This window comes from Pteronotus mesoamericanus, unplaced genomic scaffold (genome assembly GCF_021234165.1).
Source record: "Pteronotus mesoamericanus isolate MK-2021 breed Mesoamerican mustached bat unplaced genomic scaffold, CSHL_Meso_final contig_101, whole genome shotgun sequence".
Classification (NCBI taxonomy): Eukaryota; Metazoa; Chordata; class Mammalia; order Chiroptera; family Mormoopidae; genus Pteronotus; species Pteronotus mesoamericanus.
The window spans coordinates 7,066,740-7,083,416 of record NW_026555001.1 but is presented as its reverse complement, the minus strand read 5'-3'; the positions used below and the strand labels follow the sequence as shown (position 1 = coordinate 7,083,416).

Sequence of the window (16,677 nt, the reverse complement as noted above, 5' to 3'; positions counted from 1 at the left end):
CTAAAAATAAATAAATACATTCTTTTTTAAAAAATAGACTTTTAGGTACATAACTGTACTTGAGAGATTTGCCATTATTTAATAGTGATGGCACTGTATATCCTCTCTTAACAGAGGGCAGGCCCTGGCCTGACTGCCTGGATCTGTGTTCTAGCTCTCACTAACTAGCTGTGTGGCCTTGGGCCTACATGCCTCAGTTTCCTTAGCTATGAAATTGGGATAATAATAGTTCCTATCTCATGTCTTTCCTATGTTAATTAAGACTGAGTTAATAGACATTTATTATCACTACTACTAGTAAATAATACATTGTTCTTCAGTGAAGAGGACTCCTTTCTTGGAAAAAGCAAAGGTTCCTTTGTTACCTGCTTTGCCAATCTAAAATTTGATCTTTTAATTTGCATTTTCCATTTTTAGTTTATCTTGGTCACTTGTGAAATAAGTAACTCTTAGCCTAAATTATTTAACTTTGTGTTTTGTTCTAGTTTCTAACAATGAATAGCAAATTTACTAATTGGTTAAACAAATATGTGTTGAATGCTTACTATATGCAAGCACTGAGCAGGGTACTGAGCATATAAAGATAAAGCATGGTCTCTCCTCTGGACTTTATTAGGGAGACAAGGTAGAAAAAGATTTTGTTGGGGGTGGAAACACTTAAAGCAGTTGATTTAACAGGAGTTGATTTTTCCCAAACAAAAGAAATCTGAAGGTAGGTAGTTGAGGTCTGGTTTGGCTCTTTTAATCTTGTGTTTTTCTGCTTGGCATATACATCTTCTTATGCATGTTTCCTCATGGTACAAAGAAGCTGCCTCACCTACAGGCCTTATGTCCAAGGCAGGCAGGCTGAAGGACAAAAACGGCTTTCTCTTTCTTAGGAGGCTTTGTCTTTTTACTTCAGAAAAGACAGCCTTCCTAGGAACGTCCATGCATATAACATTGGCCTGAAATAGTCCTATGGCTACTTCTACCTACAAAGGAAACTGAGAGTGAGTTTTAGCTTTCAAGCCTCATTAATTAGGAGGCTGTGGGAAAGGATTTTAGTTAAATGAACCGATCTGCAGTTACTGCCCCAACACATGTAAATAACAATAAGCTAGAAAATGGACTCAGAGGGGCCCAGTTGAAAAGGAGACAAGGTAACAATGAGATCAAGGAATCACCTTGAAAAAAACTCTGCAGATCTAACATCTTGTCAGTCTTGTGATTGACATTTCCTTGGTGAAGCTGCTACCCACAGCCCAGGTTCTGGCCTTCACCCGGCCCAAGGGTTGACTAGACATAATTGAGGCTCATTTTCACCAAACTCACTACAGATTAAGGTATAATTTACTCTGTTAATTTATTTATTTATAGTAGGGATTATTCCAGCATTGCAAACTCAATTTCATGCAGGGATCAGACAAGCAATATAAACATGAAAGAACCAAGTGCAAAACAATAAAAGTGGTGGGAACTAGTTGTGAAGAAGAGAGAGCACACCTATCTAAAAGCTTACAAATTGTAAAGAAATTTAACACTGTGCACACATTAAACCTAACTGCATGTTCTGTTATGACCTGTGGTCCCTAGTCTGTGACTCCTGGTCTATTCCTTTCTATTGACTGGAAAGTGCTCACATTTCTGTCTCAAGAACCATCTCTCCCGATAAAACATGTACCTAGAAGACCAGGAAGGAGTCACAGGCAGCATGGTGAGCACGGAATCAGAATATAGACAGGATAGTTTTAGGAATATCTATTCCAGCCCAGGGTGAGACATAATGAAGTATCCATTCCTCGCCTTATGGGTCCATCTCTGGAAAGTCTCTGTCTTCCAGATTCAGAGTCTCTGAGATATACCTCTCAATCTTTTGCTTGCTGACCTTTCTTCTTTTATGCCTTCTGCTGTCAACCCTGGGTTACTAAATGTCTCAGTGGGATTCAATATAATTAAGTTTTCTTCCACCGAAATATAATCCCATTCCGGTGCTGCTTCCAGAAAAATGCAACCAGATCACTTAATTTGGAGTTTCTAGTTATCCCCACTGAAAGGATAAAGTCAGCTCCATTTGCTATTGCGGCACCATTTGCCTAGTAGGCCTATCACCTTGTTAAACATGACTGCTGTTTTACCCTTTTAAGCTTTTGTCCCCAGGACTGGAAATGACTGGGAGCAAGAACAGAACTAACCACTCCCTACAGCCCACAGGCAGAAGATAACACTGGAACAAACTGCGGCCTCAGTTACAATGCCCCAACTGCCCAGGGGCCAACAACACCCCACCCTTTTTAATCCAATTACAATCTAATAAAAGCCCAAAGCCCCCACCCCTCAATGCCTGTGTTTCTCCACACCATACCCCTCTCCTTTCTTGGAGACTAAATAAAGACTTTACTCTCTACACTTTCTCTGTGAATTTTTTCACAGCCCGCGTCATGGACCACCCTAACAACCACAATCTTTGGTTACATGTGTTATAGATGGTCTCTTTGTGCAGATGAATCACAGATCTAATCACATCCATTTCATTAAACGTGTAGGGTTGGTTTATCAGAGCTTGAAGAGGGTACCTCAGTGTTGCCTCCTGTGCCATCAACAAGATAAGCTATGGAAACATTTTTTATTCCATGGAGAAATTTTCTTATTTAATGTAGTAAATATAATTATTTGGAGGCCTGATAGCCTGAAAAAATGAAGAGGAAGACAAGGGGTTATGCATGAAGAAAAGAATGAGAATTTCTGCGAAAGACCTAATATCAAAGACCTTCTCAACGTGCCCTTGCCCCAATCAATCACTAAATCCTGTTTTCTGCTTTGAAATATTTGTCGAATCTACTCAGTTTTTTTCTCTTTTTCATTTCCACTGCCATCACCTTAGGCTAGGACTTTATTTCCTGTCTGAACCACTGCAGTAAGTTTTAGGAACTCAGTAGTGGACTTCCTTTTTTGTTCTAAGACAGTTTCAGGGAAAAATAAAAATGGTTAACTTTTTTTTTCAAATCAACATGAAATTACGTTAAATCTATATTTTTACCATTGAGCTTGATTACTTCATTGAATAAGAGGAACTCAATGAAAAAAAAATGCACTGATTTTTAGCCATAAAGATACTATCTGAGCATATTTGAGAGTCAGTGTACACAGTAGCAGTTTTCTGAACTTTCACACATTACATTTGTTTAGTATGTTCGAGTTTACAAAGTCTGTTCAAAGCATTTTCATCCTAGGAAAACAATTCTACCTTCATTCTACTGCTAGGGAAATTAACCTTCCCTTTCTGAGGTTGTAAAGTCTCCCCTCCGGGCAGCGCTGGGGAGGGCAGATAACTAATTCATTTGGAGATAGTGCCTCCCATCAACTGGATTGCCATTTGGAAGGTAGCTCTGGAATTTTTTCCCCCTTATTACCACTACTTCGTTGAGCAGTGAGGCTACACTTCATGCTGTATATGCTCTACAATTCACTATTTCCCTTACATCCAGTTTCTCTGTATCCTCTCTAATATACCAATTTCTTCATGTCATTCCATTACTCAAATTTTTCACATTCTCTTTGGTTTATTTATTAATTCATAAAATGAGTTAATGTTTGAAAGTTCTTAAAGTAATGCCTGGCACATATTAAGTGTACATAACTGGTTAAGATATAAAAATTCAGCCCTAGCTGGTGTGGCTCAGTGGATTGTGCATTGGCCTGCAAACCCAAAGGTTGCAGGTTTGATCCCCAGTCAGGGCACATGCCTGGGGTGTGGGCCAGGTCCCCAGTTGGGGGCATGTTGAGAGGCAGCCCATTGATGTTTCTCTCTCATATCGATGTTTCTCTTCCTGCCTTTCTCCCTCCCTTTCCCTCTCTCTAAGAATAAATCTTTGAAAGAAAAAAAAGATAGAAAAATTCAATTCAAATTGAGTACCACTTACAAATACTATGCAATGTTGTAGAGGTAGGATACATGGTAGTAAATAAAGCAAACATGGTTCCTGCCCTTAGAGGGTTTACAGGGCTTACTAAGTGACTGTGTGTGTCTTAGTCATTAAAATTTAGAGCTGAGAGGCTCTTGGGTCAACTAATCCCACATTTTTACTTATAGATAAGAAAACTGAAATCTAAGAAAGCAAATAAGTGACTTCCAAAGTCCTAAAGCCAGTATGAGCACAGTCAGCAGTATGCAGGAACCAGCTTCAACTGGCTAGAAAGAACCCATTGTTAAATAGTCATAAATTTTTTGAGCCAGCTGTTAAATCATCAGTACCTTTAAATCAGTCATGGTGGGAATTCTTACACCATAGAAATGAGCAAATCATTGCCTATAAATCAAGTTCAAGCTCTGGCCCAGTGGTTCAGTTGGAGCATCCAACCAACTGGTTTGATCCCTAGAAGGAAGGATCACAAGGAAGAATGAACCAATGAACTCTTTCCCCAGCCCTTCCCATTTAGTATCACCTCCAGGTAGAATGATAGCTTACCTGTTTACAAGTACAAGGAGACATCAACTCCCCAAAGACAAGATGCTTTTTAAATTAGTTTTTGATTTCCTAGCTCTTAACAGAAAGCATAGCATGTATAGGTACACAATATATGCTTGATGAATAAATATGCACATAAATAAATGGACACTTCTAGTGGGTTCTACTTGTTGAATAAATGAAAAAGCCAGAACATAAAAAAAAATCTTTGCCCCAAAATGACTATTTTGGGTGAAGAAATAGGGGCTTTTTTTTTTTCTGACCTTACCTTGCATAAAAATATGGTAAATTACCACCCCATTCCCCCTTCATTGTTTACCTACTTTTGAGACCACCCAACACTGTGAATTGAAATTTGTCACAGTTTAGCCTGGGCAGGCCAGGTTTATCTTTGTGCCTGATAAAGAGCAGTGAACAATATAAGACTATTGACAGTTTTTAAACTCTTGATTTTCTTAAGGGCATTTAAGAAACTTAAAAAAAAATGTTTCTTACTGACACTAAGTGTACTCCAAAATCTAAAATAAGCAATTTTGGTATTGGCAGAGGAAGAGGTTAAGCGTGTGTGTGTGAAAGTTTGAGGGGGAGGCAGACCTTAGAAAGGAGACCTTGGAAGGTCTGGGAAGAGAAGGAGAAAAGTAGGGAATGTGAGAGAAGAGACACAAACTGGTAGGAGGGATACACCAGGGAGACCAAGGGTAGGGGTTGACTGAGGGAAGGAAGCGGCACCATCTCATCTCAGTGATGAGGGGCTGCAGGAGAGAGGGTCTTTCTGAGAGCTTGTGTTAGGGAATTTCATCAGTGATTTGCATCAGCAGATGCTGAGAATGAGTCTTTAGTTAGGAGACTAAAGGGAGAGGGGAGAAAAGGGAGGGAAACTGCCCAATTGCATCACTTTAGAAGGGGTAACTTGAGTTAAGCTTGGGGCTATTTTATACTTGCAAAATTTTACATATACATAGCAAAGGCAGAAGTCTTTCATTATGCAGTACAGATAGAAGGCTTAAAGTGTAAAGGAGCAGATGTTACAAAATGCCTGGATTTTTCTGAGGTCAAATGTTTCCCTTCACTCTTTAATAAAAATTGGTATTTAAATGAGCTCTTTGTAGATTTAACTCACAAAATCTGATTTAATCCACTGAAGCCACATGAATGTAATCTGCCAATCATTCAATGAGCGGAGGTTGTGGGAAGGATGTTTTGGAAATGATGACGATAAGTAGGTTATCTGGAACTCAAATCCCAAGTAGTAAGGGGAAAGCTGATTAATTTCCAGTGTTTTCTACATTGTGGTTTTTGTAAATCTCCCTTGGTGTTCACAGTCGCAGGAACTCAGCATTTACCACCTTGTATCATTTTGCAAGATCACAGTGCAGAAAAAATTCTGGACCATGCCAGGGGCAGCCTAAGTACATGACCAGAAGCCTCTGGCGGACAAGTCTTTTGCACTTGTCCACTTGGGAGTAGGGGCGTTTACAGCGAATCTCCGGCTAGATGGACGCAAGCCCGTGCTTTTCTTCCCAGATTCGACACTTCCGCAGGAGTGGACCCAGGGCCATCCTAAAGGAGCAGGCACGGCAATTGCCTCACGCTGGCCAAACAAGAAATGCCTTGGCTCTGTCGCTCTCCTCCAAGGCACTGTCACCTCATACTTCCAGAGCTTTAGGAGTTACCTAGCGGTTTCAGGTGCTTTGAATCCATAGCAAAAGTGGAATCCATTTCTACTACCAACGAGGACCTGGCGCGAGCATTTTCCTCTTTAAAAAAATGTTTCTTGAAATGCCCGCCTGGGCAGTGGAGAGGAGTGGCCCCAGCGAATAAGAAAGCTTATTATTATTACACAAAAATCTTAGTCCCAACCCACACCCTGCCTCCAAACCCGGCGACTCTCAGACCCCTAGGTTTGACTAAAATAAAAAACTACAAAACACAGAATTTTGGGGGGAGGAAGTGACGCTATGGCGCAAAGCATGCTGGACGCAGGCGGGCTCCGCTTGAGATTCCTCCTTCACAACGTGGTTCCCGAGTCCACGGTGCTGCTAGCAGTTTTAACTGGTACTTGTCTCGTTTGTGAGGATGAAACGTTAAGTACCACCCGGTTTGGATGCGGCTCAGAGTACCATGCGGTTGCAGGCCAAGCCAAGAAATCGGAGCTCTTGAGCCTTAGCTGCTGCTTCCTCATGTGTATGCATCTTCCAAACAAATTTTAAGAGGATACAGTGACAACTCCGGGGGCCGGGCCTCTTCCTGGAGGCACAGCCAAAGAGCGAGTGGGTGGATATGTTTTCTTTTTCAGTTTTTGGCTACAGGTGGTGTGGAGGGAGCGCCTTAGGTGGCGGGAGAGCCTAGCTGACGAGTTTGAGCAGACCGGAGTTCGAAGCCAGCGGGAAGGCGACCTGCAAGGGGCTGGGGGTGAATTAAGATATGCCAGGAAGAGTCACCCGAGAAGGGGCCCCGCGCCGACGGGGTGTCTGCCCCCTTAGCTTCCAGACTGAATAGTAAATACTGTGTTAACTTATTTTCTGATACGGAACTTGAGGCGAATCACATGATTTTCTAAGATGGAGATTAGGATGGGTTTTCTAGGATGGGAAAAAAAAAAAAAGACATTTGCTTGGGTGGAACATACATATTAACCGGAATCGATGGTTGTTTTAGATCTAGCCAGATGGCAGCCATGAATGAATGGATGAAGAAAGGTCCCTTAGAATGGCAAGATTACACTTACAAGGAAGTCAGAGTGACAGCGAGTGAGAAGGAGTACAAAGGATGGGTTTTAACCACAGACCCAGTCTCTGCCAAGTGAGTATGGGTCCTGCTTCCCTGAAATCATGACATCCCTTTGTGCCGCCTCTGTGCTATATCCAGTCTCAAAAAGTGGACAGTGAAAAGCTAATCCTGGATAAGAATTCTACTGCCTTGGCATCTAAATGAGGCTCTAACCATGGATTACCTTGTCAGACCAAACAAGTTTGTAAAAATGAGACACTCCTTTTCTTACTACATTTTAATGGAAAATTTCAAACATACACAAATGTAAAGAGAATGGTTTAACAGACACTAATCTCACCCCTCCTTCCACATATTTTAAAGCCAGTTGCAGGCATATAATTTTGTCTGTAAACAATATCTCTCTTAGTAGATAGGGACTCTTTAATACATGTGAGCACAATAATACCTAACAAAAGAAATAATAATTTTAATATTAGCTAAATCCTAGTCTGAAGTTCAGATTTGCCTGATTATCTCAAAAGTATCTTTTTATATTGGTTTATCAGTTTGGTTGATGTGTCTCTTAAGTATCTTAATCTGTAACCCTGCACTTTATTCTTTTAGTTTTCCAGCTCCCTTATTTGTTGAAGAAATGGAATTGTTTGTCTGATAGAAATGAACACGTTCTGATTAGAGTTTCCAAGGCAGGGACCTGGAAATTTCTTTAACAAAGCTACTTAGGTGATTAAAATTGAACACATTCTGGACTGAGCAAATTGCATTATCATGATGTAGTTAAACATGTTCTTTTATCCTCTGTATGTCCTATAAACTGGTATTCATATCTAGAGGTTTGATTAGAATCAGATTTATTTTTTGCAAGACTACATTAAGGGCAGTGATACGTGCATACACACACCGAGTTTTTATTCCGGAATAGTTTTAGATTTGCAGAAAAATTGCAAAGAAAGTACAGAGAATACCCATGTACCCAGCTCCCCCTAATGTCAGCATCTTGTCACAACTAAAAATTTAAATGAACTAAACTGATCATTTGGAATTTACCAGTTTTTCCACTAATGACCTTTTTCTGTTCCAGGATCCAGTTGGGATCCTACATTACATTTAATCATGTCTCCTTAGTCTCCTTTGACCTGTGACAGTTTTTCAGTCTTTCCTTGTTTTTTATAATTTTTATAATTTTTATAATTTATAGTTGACTCATTTGAAAAGTACTGGTGAGGTATTTTGTAGAATATTTCTCAATTTGGATTTGTGTGATGTTTTCTTACTAGGAGACTTGGGTTTAGGAAGAGTATCACAGAACTGAAATTCCTTTCACATCACATCAAATCATATGTTGTATTTTATTTAGAACTTTTGTACTTGTATTTGTGAGTGAGATTAACCTGTAGTTTTATTTTTTAATACTTCCTCTGCTTTTGGTATCAAGGTTATATTAGCCTCCTTAATTATCACAGTCCCCTTTTATAGTCTCTAGAATTTGGTTAAATTAGAGATTTGATCCTTGAAAATCTTACAGAATTTGCTGGTAAGATTGCCTGGGTCTTTTACCCCTATCATGGGAAGTTTTTAAACTAGTTATTTGGTTTTTATGGAAAGATTATAGAACTACTACACTCTCTTTTGTATGGGGGAGTGGGGTCAGTAGTAGAAACATATTTTCCAGGAAGTTTTGTTTTAAGTTCAAAATTATTGGCATAAATTTGTTCTTAATATTTTATACTGCCTTACTCCTAATGTTATTTATATATTTCATCTTTTTTTGTTATTAACGTTGCTGAGTTTTGTGACCTTTTTTTTCCCCAAAGAACCAACTTTTGGCTTTGATGACCCTCTCATTGTTTTGTTTCATTAATTTTGTGCTTTGTTATTTTCTTTGGTTCATTTTGAAGGGGAGTTATGCACTTTTTTTTTTTTAACTCTACAAGTTAAACCTGTATCCTTTTCAGTACACATTTAAGGCATTCATAACTCTAAGTAATGCTTTTACTGCTTCCCACGATGATTAGCTTTAGGTTGGACAAAAGTTTCGAAGTTTAGGACCCCCGATGAGTGCTTACTGAACCAGTGAGAACATCTGGTGATTGAGAGGATTAATTTTAAACGGGGACTGGCACTCCCTGCTACTCTAGTAACCTGCTGGGCTGATGATGCCTCTCATTCCATTGCTTCTGCCATAGTTTTATGTGCCTTTGGGCTTTTCTTTTGCAAATCTGCTCTGACCTTACTTTTCCTCCAAAGTATCGTCCTTGTGAACTTCCTTGAAGATGGCAGCATGTCTGTGACCGGCATTATGGGACATGCTGTGCAGAATGTTGAAACTGTGAATGAAGGGGATCATAGGGTGACAGAGAAGCTGATGCATTTGTTCCCGTCTGGAGACTGCAAGGCATACAATCCTGAGGATCTGGAAAAGAGAAAGAACAGCCTAAAGAAATGGCTTGAGAAGAACCACATCCCTGTCACTGAACAGGGAGATTCATCAAGAACTCTCTGTGTGGCTGGGGTCCTGACTATAGACCCACCATATGGACCAGAAAACTGCAGCAGTTCTAATGAGATTATTCTGTCCCGTGTTCAGGATCTTATTCAAGGACATCTTGCAGCTTCCCGATGAGAGGCCAAGAACTATGGATGCACTGAAATGAGACTTCTTTTTTTCCTTTGTAAAATGGTTTGAATGTTATGGTCATCATAATACAGGACTTTAAAGGAATGCAAGTGTGTATGAGTTTTGATTTGTTGTTTTGGTAAAATCAAAGTTGTGGATTGTGAGTGCTAATAAATAAGTGAACTGTGGCAAGGATAATATCACGTGCAACAAAATTAGCACAGGAACATCAGAATTGTCTTTTGATGGGGCTATACCTCCATTTTTATTATGCAAGAAATGTATTTAGAAAAAAATGCAATGTTATATTCAATATAAAATGTATTAAGTCCCTTGCACTAACTGTATGTGTCTTTTCATTTTTATTGTTTGGTGCAACGATGAAACTTGGTTGAAACTTGAAAGTTTTGACTGTTGGTAAAAATCTTACATAAGCCTTATCAACTCTCAAAGCCTTGGGAGAATGGGCTGGTATCTGTGAGGAAAGAAGTTGAATGTCAGGTATTCAGCAGCAGGACCCAACGAAGTTCCTTGGCCTGGCAGACCAAGCCCAGGCTTCCCGCTCAGTGTGCTTTCTGCGGGTAGTGCCCGTTCCCCAGGTTAGGCTTCAGGGAGTGGGGGCGTAGGGGGGGGCAGTCCAGGAAGTGCGCTTTGCTCCACCTGACCCCTGGGGCCCGTTGGGGCCAGGACTCTTATGTGGAGGTTTCTGGCCTAGAAAGGCACCTCAGGTTATTAGTTTTGGGGTTTTTTCCATGGGCATGTCTAGAATGCCACAAGGTCACATTAGAACTCCGAGGCCCTAACCAGCTAGGACAAGGGTAAACAAAATCTGGACCCTTGGGACAAGTCCTGCCTGCTGCCTCCATTTATGAGTTTTACGGGAACACACTGACTACATTTTATGTGCAGCTGCTTTTGAGCCATTGGCAGAGTTGAGTATTGGGATAGAAACAATATGGTTTATGTATTTAAGAAAATATGGCCTTTCACAGCATCCCTCCTTCACAGCTTTGAAGTTTTACGATCCTCTAAGGGAAATTTAGTGCACAGCCTTTTTCCTTGTGACCCTGGAATCTCTTTGGAAAGCCAGTAGGGGAAAGGAAATACAATTAAATTTAGCATGGAAACAATTCTGACAAAATGAGGTTTTGAGAGGAGTAAACCATCTAAGAAGTTATTTACAGCATCATTTGGGCTTGGTCCTTGGCCCAGGAGCAGGTGCGTTGGTCTTGGTAGATTTATTTGCTGCCTGACTTAATGAGTTGGGGACAGGCCGTTTCTTGGCAACTGAGTCTTTACGACTGTTTTAAACAATTGGCCTGATTGCTGCAAAGGGTAAAGGATCTGGCTCTGCCTTGGAAACCTGCCTGCTTAGGGAGTTGCCCAGCCCCTGGGGCTAAGATTCTCCCCCAGGAGTTTAACTCAACTGTTTTCAGATGCCTCCTCTGGATTCAGAGGCCAAGAGGGAGATTGTGTCCCAAAGCTGGCTCTGCTCCCTGCCAGCTGGAGGCAGTAGCCAGGGCAGTCTCTGAGCACACTGGGTATCAAGAACACTTTTCAAAACAAAGGCTGTTAGGGTTTTCACTGAGTTCTTTTTGGTCTCCTTACAGCAAAGTTTCCAACATTTGCACAGATTTCTTGTTATCCTGTTGTTCACCCAATTTCCTCTTCACCTTTTCCTAAAAAAGTTATTAAATGGGTTTTTCCATGAATTAAGTTTTTAAAAAATAATCAGTGGGAAATTTAAAACATTCTCAGTCATTTTATTTGATGAGAACTGGTGGAACTTCACTGATGCCTTGAAGCAGATTCTAGAATGCTAGAGTCAATAAGGGCTGCTGTAATTCATGCTTACATTTTGGGAGAAATCAGTAGTGAAGGACTACAATTACATATACTTAATTGCGTCTAATGCCAAATACAAGTGCGTTTTTTTAAACCATTCTATTGAGATATGATTAACATGTAAAAGGCTCTACATATTAAATGTACACAACTTGGTAAGCTGGAGATAGAGCTGTGCAGCCACCACATCACCTGTCACCTCCGTAAGTTTCCTCCTGCCTTCTTTATTATACAACTGGGTGTCATTGTTTGAACACAATTAAAAGATTTTTCTTTCATTAAAAGTCAGTCTTGTACCCATATGTGCTTTATATTTTGTATATTACTTTCTAATTCTTTAAAAGTTTTTATATAATTGTAATCAATGTAGTTTTTACTACATTGTAATTCATACTACAATGTATGTAAATGTAGTAAACTACATTTACTACAACGTAGTTCATAATCTTGATATTTAAAACAATACCTACTGTGTTGATAAACCACACTTATTTAAACATTCCTCTAAATTTTGACATTGGTTGACCTTTTTTGCTATCATAGATTATGCTGCAAAATATATCTTCATGAATGCATCTTCATTGCTATTATCAAAGACTATTTCAGTGCCTAGAAGTGCTGTCAGAGTATGAACACATGTAAGTTTTTCCTTGTATTTTTAAATGGTTTGTGCTTCTTTACATTGACAAGAACAATAAATATATATACAAATTTCATCAGACCCTTAGAATATTAACATTTTAATTTTTGCTACCGAACATAAAATGGTGTTTTAAAGTTGTTTTAATTTGTGTTTCTTCATTTTCATTTCCCCATGTGCTTCTTTATTTCCAGTATGGGAACTGTTTGATTCTTATCTTTTTAAAAATCTTAATTTTCAAGAAATTATTTCCCCTTATATTCTCATGTTTCTTGGTTTCTGATTTTTATTCAAATGGATACATGTTAATAAACACTGAAATTATAGCATACAAATACTGCATTTAACTTATTTTAACATAATGTTGTTTACAGGATATTTGCAAGAACAGGACAAAGAATTCCCATAAATCTTTTCCCCAGCAAATGTTAACATTTTACCACATTTGCATTTTCTGTGTTTGTGTATGAGTGTGTTAATTTTTTTCCTGAACTGTTTGAGAGTAAATGGACAGAATGAAAAAAATGAGTTCATTCTCCTAAATGACTGCAAGACAGTCATCAAGATCAGGAAGTTAACATCAATACAGTATGTGTTATAAGACAGATTTTGTCCAGACTTACTACCTCGATGTCCTTTATAGCAAAAAAAAAAAAAAAATTTTTTTTCTTAGCTTACGTATTCAGTTGTCATGTCTCTTTAGGTTCCTTTAATCTGGAATAGTTTCTCAAGTCTTTCTTTGACTCATGACAAGGACATTTTTGAATACAGGTCAATTTTTTTTTTTTTATTACAATTCATTATGCATTGGAACACCCTGGAAGTGATAGTGTGTTCTCAGTACATATCAGGAGGCACATGATGTTAATTTGTCCCATTTCTGGTGATGTTAGCTTTGATCACTTAGTTGAGGTGGTGTCTGGTAGGTATCCCCACTGTGAAGTTACTGTTTTTGTAATTAAAGTTATCTTCATACATGTTTTTAAAAAGGGCTTTATTCATGTCATAAAATTCATCCACTTAAATGTATAATTTAGTGATTTTTAGTAAATTTAGAGTTATGCAGCCATCATCACAAATCCATTTTTTTCTAAACATTTCCATCATCTTTTAACATCCCTTATCCCATTTGTAGTCAATTCCCTTTCCCATCCTCAGTCCCAGGCAACCACTCATCTACTTTTCATATCTATAGATTTGACTTTTCTGTCCATTTCATATAAATGGAATCATACAAATGTCTTTGTGTATGGCTTCTTTCAAAGTTCATCCACATTGTAGCATGTATCAGTGGTTTTTTTAATTCTTGAATAATATTCCATTATGAATATATTATATTTTATTCATTCACCAGTTGATGGATATTGGGTTTCCAGTTTTTTCTACTATGAATGCTGCTGCTGTGAACACTTGTAACAAATCTTTGTGTGGACATTATATTTTCATATCTCTTGGGTGAAAAACCCAGGAGTGGAATTGCTGGATTATATGATTAACTTGTTTAACTTTTTAAGAAACTACCGAACTGTTTTCAAATGTGGCTGCACCATTTTACATCCCAGCAGCAGTATGTGAGGGTTTCAATTTCTCTGCATCCTTACCAGCACTTACTATTATGGTGTAGTTCCAGTGGTTATGAGGTAGTATCCCATTGTAGTTTTAATTTGTATTTCTGTAATGACTCAGGATATTGAGCATCTTTCCATGTGTTTGTTAACCCATTTGTATATCTTCTTTGCTGAGACATTTACTTAAAAAATTTGCCCATTTAAAAATTGAGCTACTTAAGGGTTCTTTATATATTCTAGATGCAAGTGCTTTATCAGATACGATTTGCAAGTATTTTCTCTCAGTCTATTGTTTTGTATTGTTAAAATCATTTTTGAACCGCTTAAGTTTATAATTTTTTTTGAAAATTGATTAAAATTTATTAAAAAAATTTACAGATCATGGTATTGGTATCATAGCTGAGAACTCATTGCCCAACTCAAGGTCACAAAGACTTTGTTTTACACATTTAATTAAATATTAAACTTAGGTTTATGTTCCATTTTGAGGGAATTTTTGTGCATGGTGTGAGATAAGGGTCTAAATCCATCTTTTTGCATGAGGATATTGAAATACTACACTACCATTTGTTGAAAATCAGTTGAGCATAAATTTTAAGTTTACTTCTGGGCTAACAGTTGTGTTTCGTTGCTCTGTATGTCTCTCCTTATGTTGGTAACACATTGTATTAATTACTATAGCTTTACAGTAAAACTTGGTATCTATACATGTAAGTCTTCCAGCTGTGATCTTTTAAAAGATTTCTTGACTATTCTGGTTCCTGTGCAGTTCCACATAAATTTTGGATGAGGCTGTCAATTTATGAAACAAAAAGAAACTGCCTGCGGGATTTTGATAGGGGTTGTGTTCAATCTATAGAGCAGCTGGAGGAGAGCTATCATCTTAATACTGAGTCTTTCATTCCATGAACTAAAATGTCTTTTCTTTCATTTATCTTTTATTTTCTTAAATCAATGTTTTATAGTTTTTAATGTACAAGTCTTATACTTCTTTTGTTAAATTTATTCCTAGGCATTTTTGTATCCTATTGTGTATGGAATTGTTTTCTTAATTTCATTCTTTAAGAATTAATTAATTAATTTCTTTTTAGAGAGCAGGGAAGAAAGAGAGAAAGGGAGAAAAACATCAATGCACCAGAGAAACATTCCTTGGTCACTTCCTGCTCATCCCCAACTGGGGACCTGGCCTGCAGCCCAGGCATGTGCCCCAACTGGGAATTGAACTAGCGACCCTTTGGGTTTGCAGGACGACACCCAACCCACTGAGCCACACCAGTCAGGGCTCTTAATTTCAGTTAAAATTATTGACTGCTAATAGAAATAATTGATTTTTGTATAATGATCTCATATCTTACAGCCTTTCTGAACTCATTTTTCTTTCTTTTAAAGATTTCATTTATTTTTAGAGCAAGGGCAAGAGAGGGAGAGAAACATCAGTATGTTTCAAGAGGATTGGTTGCCTCTTGCATACCCCCTACTGGGGACCTGGCCCGCAACCCAGGCATGTGCCCTACACTGGGAATCAAACCAGCGACCCTTTGGTTTGCAGGCCGGCACTCAATCCACTGAGCTGCACCAGCCAGGGCTGAGCTAATTTTTCATACACATACTTTTGAGTTCCTCTCCTTTTACTTAACATTACCCAAATACATTTTGAAGAGGGAGTAGGTCATGCATTTATTCCTTATAGCTTCTCCTTTGGTAATAAATATGCAGGAGTTGCTCACAAAGATTATAGAAGCACAACTGATTGCTGAATAAGATGAGAGTCTTAAAAAGTAGAATTAAGGGAAACAAAGGACAAAATAGACAAATGGGACTACATTGAATTAAAAAGCTTCTGCGTAGCTAAAGAAATCATCAGCAAAATGAAAAGGGAGCTCACTGTATGGGCGAACATATTTGCCAATGATATATTGGACAAGGGTTTAATCTCCAAAATATATAAAGAACTCATATGACTCAACAGCAGGAAGACAATCCAATTAAAAAATGGGCAAAGGACCTGAATAGACACTTCTCCAAGGAGGAGATGGCCCATAGACATGAAAAAATTCTCAACATCACTAGCCATCAGAGAGATGCAAATTAAAATCAGGAGATATCACCTCATACCTGCCAAAATGGCTGTCATTAACAAATTAACAAACGAGTGCTGGTGAGGGTGTGGAGAAAAGGGAACCCTAGTGCACTGTTGGTGAGAATGCAGGCTGGTGCAGTCACTGTGGAAAACAGTGTGGAATTTCCTCACAAAATTAAAAATGCAACTGCCTTTTGACTCAGATTCCACTTTTGGGAATTTATCCAAAAGAATCCCAAAACACCAATTCAAAATAACTTATGCAGTTCTATGTTCATAGCAGTGTTTTTTACAATAGCCAAGTGCTAGAAACAGCCTAAGTGCCCACCAGTAGATGAGTGGATAAAAAAGCTATGGTACAGCCCTGGCGGTTGCGGCTTACTGGACTGAACACCAGCCAGATATCCGAAGGGTCGCCGGTTTTGATTCCTGTTTGGGGCACATGCCTGGGTTGCGGGCCAGGTTCCCAGTTGGGGGCATGCAAGAGGCGACAGATTATATGTCGATGTTTCTTTCCCTTTCTTCCTCCCTTCCTCTCGAAAATAAATAAAAACAAACTGCTCCCGCTTTTCAAAAAGCATTAAAAATAAAAAAAGCTATGGTACATTTATACAATGGAATACTAGGCAGCAGTAAAAAAGAAGGAAATCTTACCTTTTGTGACAGCATGGATGGAACTGGAAACTATTAGGCTAAGTGAAATAAGCCAGTCGGTGAAACACAGATACCATATGATCTCACTTATAACTGGA

At 38.6% G+C, this 16,677-nt stretch overlaps 1 protein-coding gene across 3 annotated transcripts; it reads left to right on the top strand.

Moving 5' to 3' along the window:
* Window positions 1-6,456: 6,456 nt before the first annotated feature.
* On the top strand, window positions 6,457-9,895 carry GEMIN6 (gem nuclear organelle associated protein 6). Of its 3 annotated transcripts, none has more exons than XM_054565879.1 (3): window positions 6,457-6,627; window positions 7,104-7,247; window positions 9,423-9,895. In XM_054565879.1, exons 2-3 carry the CDS (start codon window positions 7,114-7,116, stop codon window positions 9,796-9,798), a joined length of 510 nt encoding a protein of 169 aa, XP_054421854.1. In that variant the 5' UTR covers window positions 6,457-6,627; window positions 7,104-7,113; the 3' UTR covers window positions 9,799-9,895. The 3 variants fall into 3 exon arrangements, with proteins under 3 accessions (XP_054421854.1, XP_054421844.1, XP_054421861.1); XM_054565869.1 differs by having other exon boundaries at window positions 6,457-6,715; XM_054565886.1 differs by having other exon boundaries at window positions 6,475-6,500.
* Window positions 9,896-16,677: the final 6,782 nt, after the last annotated feature.